General features: G+C 46.3%; 3 protein-coding genes across 3 annotated transcripts; 1 reads left to right on the forward strand and 2 right to left on the reverse strand.

The window, feature by feature from the left end:
• The first annotated feature begins 1,208 nt into the window (after positions 1-1,208).
• Positions 1,209-3,300, forward strand: FOMMEDRAFT_166413 (C2-domain-containing protein). The gene is made up of 6 exons (XM_007264231.1): positions 1,209-1,228; positions 1,280-1,521; positions 1,576-1,651; positions 1,713-1,862; positions 2,102-3,217; positions 3,274-3,300. Exons 2-5 carry the CDS (start codon positions 1,307-1,309, stop codon positions 3,068-3,070), a joined length of 1,410 nt encoding a protein of 469 aa, XP_007264293.1. The 5' UTR covers positions 1,209-1,228; positions 1,280-1,306; the 3' UTR covers positions 3,071-3,217; positions 3,274-3,300.
• Positions 3,301-3,666: 366 nt separating this feature from the next.
• On the reverse strand, positions 3,667-5,760 carry FOMMEDRAFT_132529 (uncharacterized protein; the record flags this gene model as incomplete). Its single annotated transcript, XM_007264232.1, has 1 exon — positions 3,667-5,760. The coding sequence occupies one exon, from the start codon at positions 5,758-5,760 to the stop codon at positions 3,667-3,669; it is 2,094 nt and encodes a 697-aa protein (XP_007264294.1).
• Positions 5,761-5,948: 188 nt separating this feature from the next.
• Positions 5,949-8,456, reverse strand: FOMMEDRAFT_153538 (uncharacterized protein; the record flags this gene model as incomplete). Its single annotated transcript, XM_007264233.1, has 7 exons — positions 5,949-6,134; positions 6,185-6,254; positions 6,626-7,099; positions 7,157-7,737; positions 7,801-7,921; positions 8,000-8,238; positions 8,316-8,456. 7 exons carry the CDS (start codon positions 8,454-8,456, stop codon positions 5,949-5,951), a joined length of 1,812 nt encoding a protein of 603 aa, XP_007264295.1.
• Positions 8,457-8,906: the final 450 nt, after the last annotated feature.

Consider the following 8,906-nt stretch of genomic DNA (forward strand, 5'->3'; position numbering starts at 1 on the left):
AGAGGATGTAAAGACTGTTGTCCCAACTTGAGTCTGATGAATTGATGGACAGTACTAAGGTTATACTAAATTCAACTACTGGATGATGCCTGCCCCTACTACTGAAGCTCAAATGGAAAAGCATGTTCAAACATGCCTTGATTCTATTCCTCTTGATTTCTTTCAAAAGTAAGTACTTTAAATCTTTCTTTCTTACAAAATTGATTTTATTATATGTTTTGTAGGTATTGTAACTGGTCTGCTCAGTTCATAGATGTATATAGAAAGGGGTTGACAGGAGCACAGGCTCAATAGGCAAATAAGAAATACTATAGCCATAGAATCCTTCCAGCTAGTATTCTGGCTGAGCTGTAAAACCATAATCTATATTTTTTTTGTATTTACAAGTGCTAAAAAAAATGTCAATGTCCACCGCTCGATTTTTGCCATCAGGGTCCTTCCTAATGGGGAAGTGGCTGTGCTGTGACTGATGTGACATACTATGTCGAGTTTATACTTTCCTTACCTTACTATTTATGTTTGTAAATTCACTCTAACCAAAACATATCAGATATGAGCACTTTTATAAGTTATAGTATAGTTTTATAAGTCAGAGAAGTACTGTTAAAGTAATATGTATAATAATGACTTACTACTTACTGTAAAATATGTTTATGCATATTTTATAGTTGCATATTTATTTTTCACCTATCTTAGAGTATATATACTTGAATGTGTATAAATTTTGTCTTAACAATTTGTGTAACAAAAGTTGGTACTTGGTAATTGTAGGACTCAAACAGTGGCAGTATCCACGGATGAACCTGTAGTTTGATTTTATCCGTAGTACGGATGAGGAAAACCACGGATGGTATCCACACCAGTCCCTAGCGCTGAGAGAATCTGGCTATGCAATGTTGGTACTGGTAGCTGAAATTAGAACAGAGACGATGAAACTCAAAGTGCCGGTTTCAGCGGAGCAGAACGACGCACTCTACTGTTCTGTTACACTGCTACACTGTTCTTCTGCATTTTCTTTGAAATGGAACCTGGAGGCTGGTTCGGACTTGAAGACACACCGTCCTTTTTGCGCAGCCCCTAGGCCGAAAGAGGAAGTTCTGAAACGGATGCTAACGTAATTTGAATGAGGTTGAGCGCGACAACAGCCACCCGCAAAGTGGTCAAGAGAGCCAATGTTACACCCGAAGCAAAGTGCACCTGCTTTTTACACCTAGATCCCGCTGTACTAGTATGTCTTTCTCCCCCCTTTACTTTGACTCACAACGTAACCGCGATGAAGCGCCACAGGAATCCGTTTATACCAACGATGTCTCGTATCCTGGGCGCTGTCTCGCGTGCTCGACATGATGCGAAGGAGATCAAGGACCGAGCAAAAGAGTTTGCCGAACAGCAGATGCTGGACGCGAAATTGGTGGACCTGTCGATACAGTTCATTGGCGCATCCAACTTGCCAAAGATGGATATTGTTGGCTTGGCAGACCCCTACTTTGTTGCCAACCTCGATGACAAGATAGCCTTTGTGTGGGTTTGAGTTTGCTCTCGATTTCTGTGATGTTGATTGAGAGAATCACGCAGGTCGAATGTCTTGCAGAACACTCTTTCACCTGTCTGGAACGAATCCTGGAACGTCAAGAACGTACCAGAGACTGCTGTATGCGCGCTATCTTAGCCTTCTCGTCCCTTAATAAGTGACTTATGAACAGTGACATCAGGTTCTTTCAGTGGAAGTGTTGGACAAGGATGAAGGTTCTGTCCACGATGACTTCATTGGAGGCTTTACAACCTCAGTGACCCCCGGCGCAAAGGAAGTCGAAATAGTATCAACGATACGCAAAATTGTACGAGGGACCTTCTGGTTGAAGGTGCGTTCCATGTCTAGTCAACAACTTCCTCTCTACCTGGGCTTGTCTGTTTCCTTTGTCATCTTTGGTCCCAAGCCATGGCACAAAATTCCACCGCTTATTATAAAATGCCGTTCATACCGGTCGGACTAGTTCACTCGACGATGACTAGGTTTCAAGGAGTCATCGGGACAACCTAGCTTGTCCTCTTATCTTCGCGGCCACGGCAATGCTCATACTCATTTACGTATCTCCTTCAGGTATCTTCATCCCCATCCGAACCCAACCCTCGCCGGCGATACGTATTCGACGGACCCATTCGCTATACACGTCACTTCTCACCGACAATCGGGCGACTCACAAACCTCAACGACGAGCGGCTCTACTCAACATGGAAGATCCACATCAAAGGTATTCCTTTATTTTTCCGCGACGAGGTACAACACTGGAACACCAAATACCGCGCCGCGCAAACCATCTTCGGTATCGGACCTGCCTCTCTCGCTGTTCGGTCTTCCATTCGCTCAGGTCATCGTCTATTATACGCACGATCTACGAGTAACGCTGCTGGTTTACTCGAGACAAGGGATGACTTTTTATCTCTTTTACGTGGGAGTAAGAACCCCACATCAACATGCCGTATCAAACCCGCCGTATACACCTACATCATCTCCGCCAAAGACGACACCTTCCGATTCAGCGAAACAGGCGCAGCGTTCTTCGTCGACTTCGCCTCAAAACACGCCTTACACGCCAACTGCGCGGAGGAGGTCCGATATAGCGGTGAGTTCCATCCGAGACCGGCTGTGCCTGGTGGATGGAAAGGTTTCAGCGACGACATGCTCGACGAGAGTGTAGAATGGGAACTGGTGATTGATAACAACTCAGGGACTTACTCGCCCGATGCGATGCTCCTTCCGGACTTGAAAGATCTCCTGGAATATAATTTCCGGGGACTCAAAGTCGTTGCGCTAGACCACCAAGATCCCCGACTTGAGGAAACTAGAGAAGCGTGTAGGGCTTACGCAATGCAGTACCGTGGTGTCAGACAACAGGACTTACAGCCTCATGCTAATGAAGGCGAGGAGACGTTACAACATCACGCGTTTGTGAACACTCCTAAGGTTGAACGACCCGATGAACAACCACCACTTAGCGAGATGCCCGATGAACCAGCACTTAGCGAGAAGCTCGAAAACGAATTTGACAAGTTTATGCACAAGCCATGACAAGCTTCACGACACGGCTTGGTTACGACGCTCACGACAACCTTCCTCTTCATCTACGCATGTATTTTCTAACAACCTCTTTCGCTTTCGAACGTTTCCCTATTTTATTCTATTATTTACATGGATTTCATGGTTTCCATAAAGGAGGTATGTATTTGTACTACCATGGATCGCTGGGTTGAACAGATTTAGTAGAAATACAGCTGTGCAACTACATCACAATAATCGAGAAAGAGGCGTTTTTATACTCTACTGTACAGTTATATGACGTGAACAATTTCAGAATCATTTTGTGTCGTGTGAGCTACCTACTTTGAAAATAGAAACAAAGATGCTTCCATGAGGACATAAGAGGTATCTGCAAGGATACCTACTTGGAACGAAGATTGACAAATGGTAAAGAATCCAGAAAATGCATGACAGACGAGCAAAGACGTATGAAGATGATTTAACGTGATGAAGAGGCCGTATTTCAATGCAATGATGACGATGAATAGCGAAACGTTGAACGAAATGGGAATAGCATGAAAATGAAGAATGGTAATGAAAAACATTAACTTATGTTGAAACACAATTTGCATCGAGATAGCATATTCCTAGCTCGCCAAGACCGTTTCAAAATCGTTAGAAGTGGATTCGTGACCATGACCATCAGAGTCGTCAAAGTAGATGGACCGTGATAGGCCGGAACGTACGTACTCGCGTACCGCTGGCATCGCCTTCCCAGACAGAGGCCGCGATGAATCACGTCGACGAAACACCATCTTTGCCACCAACTGCATGATCTCATCTTGTCGTTCCCTCTGCGATTGCATGGGTCCTTGAGCATTTCCAAGTAGCATAGCATTTGTATGTGCTAGATGTCGATCAGACCCTGAAGCAGCAAGAACGATGGCTTCGTCATTTCGACCACGACGCCCACGCGAAGCTGTTAGTGTCCACACGTCCGTTGGGCGTAGATGGCCAGTCTTAATCTGGAGAAGCGCATCGAGTTCCCGGATACGTTCCTTCGTGCGTTTTCGACGTCGTCGCTCTGCGGCGCGCATTGCAGTGGCACTCTGGACCTCGCGGCGACGTGCTTGTAGGAACTCCAACGCAGTGGGTCCATGAATCGAGGAACATGGATGTGTGTATGCAGTTTGGGTCGGAATTTGAGATAAAGATGGTTGCTCCTGAGGTTGGGAAGTATCCGAATTTGCAAATAGATCATCATTTGGCAAAGTAGAGGGCGATCCTCCAACCTCGAGCGGTGTCCTAGGACGATATATGGGAACCGGCGCTGGTATTGATGGCGGTTTCATTGCGTTTAGTCTCGCAATATAATCCGTCAAGGCCACCTCCCGATTTCTCGCATGCACTTCCGCCTCAAGCATCTCCCGATGCAAGGTACGGATACGATGCTCCTCGAACATATGCAATGACGCATAGTCGCCTTGTAAGGTAAGGACTTCTTCCTCAGGTGATTCTGGCAATGGTATGTCCTGAGGTTCAAGAGAAGCGAAGAGTAGACTTGGAGTAGAAGGAGACTGTGAAACGGGAGAATGTAGCGAGATAGGACATCTGAAAGGAGTTTGGACAGCCTCAGCAGTGAAATCGAACGACGGACGTATTTCCTGGCTATATGGGGCATGTGAAGAAGAGCTTTGATCATAAAGCCGGCTAGCCACTTCATCCTGCCCTATTGCAAGCGACGCCATTAACGGCTCTAATCCCGTAGAGTCGGAGGATTCATCTCCGGGAAGGTCAATGATACTTCGTCGAGATGGAGAAGTCGGTGTTTCGAACAGAAAAGGTTCCGTACAATCATCGAATCCTCCAGACCGTTCATAGACAGGACTGAGAATTGTGTCTTGTGACGACGTATCACTTGAGAATGTGCTAAACCGAGTTGAATCAGAATTGCTTATGGCATCCCATCCATTTTCAAACACGTCGAAATCCGAAGGATCGAAGAGAGGTTTGCCACTTTTTGGATGATCGCCATCGTCGTCAAAGGCAGGTAGAGAAGATGAGTGTATAGTTGGCGAAGACGGTGGATTAAATTGCCCATGAGAAGGGAAATCATCATCGCTGGAATATATCGTGCCAAATAGATTGAGCTCCAGCCCGTCCGAGGAGTGCAGCGCAGAGGGTGCATGCAGGAAGAGTGGCTCATCCCAATCATCCGACTCCTCCCCAAGGTCCAAATCCTTCAATTTTAAAGGCGGCGGTTCCGATTCGTCGAAATCTCCAATTAATTGCCTTCCTTTATATCCGTCTGTCTCGGCGGAAGACACGCTCTCGGGGGGAATCGATTCGAAAGAATCCGCGGCTTCCTCGTTCTCATCCACACTCAGCAGTGACAGAGTCCGTCGACGCGGCGAATACGGAGGAGAAAGTACGCTCAACGACCTATGTGATTCATGTTGCATGCGTTTGAGCGCATTCTGTCCACATTCCATCGAGGCAGGCTGATTCTTGGAAAAGCTCTCGTCAAAGAACGGCAAAGGTACTGCGCGCCTGAGATGTGGGTTCGTGTAAGGGGGAGAAGGCGGGAAGCAGATTCGTCCTAAAGAATGAGAGACCGCAGGTGTGGCCGGCGAGGCCGTGGCCGCGTCGAATGCGGAATCAACCTCTTGGAGCTCAGTATGTCGCGTTTGTGGTGGTGAACGTAAGATCTGAACAGGATCCTGGTGGCCGCGAGCCGACATTTCCCTGGAAGCCTCAAGGCGTCACAAGCCCTTGCACACGACACACAGAAATGGAAAACCACGCGCAGGCGAAGGAATACAGACTATCGTCAAGCCCAATATTATTTCAGCGATCGGGCGTGCGATATCAATACCAGGTCAGGTCTTCCACACACTTAACTTAGTAGCAAAAGACGTACGTCGTGGAGTTAGGCTGGCGATAAATATATGAAATGGATGCCAGAACTCGTGAACAACACGTCTGATGACGCCCAAGATTGGTAAAACTTGCGGAACACGACTGCAAAAACGCGTGGGCCTTGAGGCGGCTCGAATACAACCGAGGACGTGTTGAGGCGCGTACCGACTTGCAGTGAAGAGTTGACTGGAGAGATCTAAAGGTAAGGCATAGATATGGCAGACATGCCCGCCCAAGCGTCGTCACCTTCGCCGTCGTCGTCGTCGTTGTAAAAGAAGGGATGACGAGGAATTGGAGTGGGCCGGTTGCGACTAGACTAAGGGGGAACGGGGCCGATGAGTTGACACACAACCAACCGTGACCGGATCCGTTTCTGGCTTAAAGAAGCAACCGATGTGCTTCCATGGCCCCTACAACTTTGTCCAACGTTTCGACTCCTTTTCTGATTTCACTTCAAAGCTGTCTATTTTCGCTCATCATCTATTTGCCGTGCATAATACATTAATTGCCACCCCTTTGTTCTCGTCCATCACTAGTCATCATTCACCCTTTTGTCCACCTGCCATCCACCTTACCCACGTGTTCTCGACAATGAATTTAGCCCGATGCGCAAACTTATTATGGTGACTTCTGTTATGGTGACTCCAGCACTCCAGCTTGTTTTACATATCCCTTTTATTCTTGTACAGGTCCTCGATAAGCTGCCGGCAGTGCTTGAAAAATTCACAAGCCTTGTCTACATCCCCAGAAAAGCCAGTTAGTTTCTCTTCAACCTCTTCACGTGTAAAATGAGTGTTCGCAGCCAGTTCCCGGATAGCTACTGATTTAGGGTCTTCCTGATCTTGTACACCTGGGCGTGTTGATGAAGATGGTGTTCCATGAGAATGTACCTTTATTGCCGTAGCTTTTCCCTTTGACAGAGGTCCGGTCTCCTGGCTCGGAGGTAAAGCTTCAGATAGTGCGATCGATCGTCCCAAGAGGTTGGCGACAGTCTTCTCGTCTTCCAGGTCCTCGTCGATGTTGTTCTTCATAGCGTCCAAGATAGCAGATGAGCGCAAATCATCGAGGTCCATGCCATAGTAGGAGAAAGATTCACGAAAGCGATTCAGACTCTGAGACTTGACGTTCTGCTCAGCATCATCTTCCGAAGTGATGGCTAAGCTGCAGCGTGCAAGTTGAATATTAGCACAACTTTAGTCAGAAACAGGAAAATTTTACTCGTTATCTCTAAACTTGTCATCGATCCAGACGTCAGGTTTGGGCCTGCCTGGCGGAACTCTGCCAATTTCGACATCTAGGACGCCACTATCTAATAAACATGTCGTAATACCGAGACCAGCAGGAAAAAATGAAGACAAACCCCGAACAGCCGACCTCGAAAGACTCTTGCTCTTCCTTTCGGCGATGATTTCTGGTAATGGCGCGTTTAGCATATCATCAATAGTCCGAAGGATCTTATGTGTCTTGGTCTTCCTCTCTACATTAGCTACGTTGTTCCCAAACTTGCGCTTGCGCTCAATTCGAAGAGCATTACCCGGCTGTATTTTCTTATCTGTAGTAGACCCAGTATTCTCCTTCGCAACATTCTTTCGAACAGGTATGACGGCTTCCACAATAGGATCTGTCGGTTTCTTAACAATAAGGAATTCCTTTCGAGGTATAGTAGCAGTCTTCGTTATAGTTTGTCCACGTTCTTTGATGATGGTAGAGACGAATTTGTCGTAAAACCTTTTGTTCTTGCAATAGTGGTCTCTGAATACCTTCCAGCTATAGTCTCCAACCCAGGGATACCGACGTTTCTGTTAGAGCAAATAAGTAGAGAACGCAGTTGGAGGACCAGGAAAAGGTGCGTATATGCGCACATTCTTGACGAGACGTTGATAGATTCCATTGGACGAACGCATACCAGAGGCATGATCAGGTGCGAACGTCGCAAGATAAAGTGCCAGTTGGTCCTCCACGTCTGTCGAAAGTTCCAGTTGACTGTATGCGCCAACGCAAAGTAGCAAACCAATCAGTCCAATCAATCAATACGTTCTCAGATCAGAACGAAAATATCACGTTTCTCCAATATGCCGCAACGTATGCACAAAGTCCTCCGGCCTTAACGCATGCTCGTCCAAGACAAGTAACTTCTTCGCGCTGAAGCATTGCAGGACGAATGCATACGACACAAAATACCGACTCGGTCGTTCCGCCCAAGCCCATTCACATACAATCTCTTGGCCAGAACGCGACTTTGGGTCCACAATGACGATACCGCGTATCGGAATCTTGTTAATAACGATTCCACCATGCGACTGTAGGAGTGCATCATCAAGTCACATCGAAAACAGAGTTATATATATATTAACATAGCATGCTCGATAGGACTCACTGTAATTCCATCCTCCAGACGTGTCCTCAAGACTGAGCTGAAACCGGGTTGTATCCTGAACTTGACGGGTTGGCCTTCAGAGTCCGTGAAGAAGTCAGCATGGTCGACTGACACTCGGAGTCGAGTGGAGACGGATTGCATCATGAAATACAAAAGCATGCAGATCCAGGGAGATTAATTCTTGCTTAGTTCCGCAGAGTGATACAATATGCTACTAGGACATAGCCGCATGAGATTGAAGACCAAGCGACAGAGCTGAGCGATGCGCCCTTTTGCTTATGTAACAATTCACTTGCCTACGGCGAAAAGTTAAAGAACGTCGAAAGTCTACAAAGACGCGTTTGTTTCGTTATTTCTGCTGACACAAAATTCTTACTACCTCAGAAAATTGTGGTCATAAGCTTTTAGGAACATATTATTCTTAGTTCTTGTCCTTTTGTTCTGCAAAATTTTGAATATTACTGTCATTTTCATAAATATTGTCACACGCGCGATTTGTGATTTTCGTCACACTAAGTACACTCAAATACAAAATCTATCATAACTCAACTAATACTTAACCAAATTACATGATCTAAGTTGTAAAAAATA

This window comes from Fomitiporia mediterranea (genome assembly GCF_000271605.1).
Source record: "Fomitiporia mediterranea MF3/22 unplaced genomic scaffold FOMMEscaffold_3, whole genome shotgun sequence".
Lineage (NCBI taxonomy): Eukaryota > Fungi > Basidiomycota > Agaricomycetes > Hymenochaetales > Hymenochaetaceae > Fomitiporia > Fomitiporia mediterranea.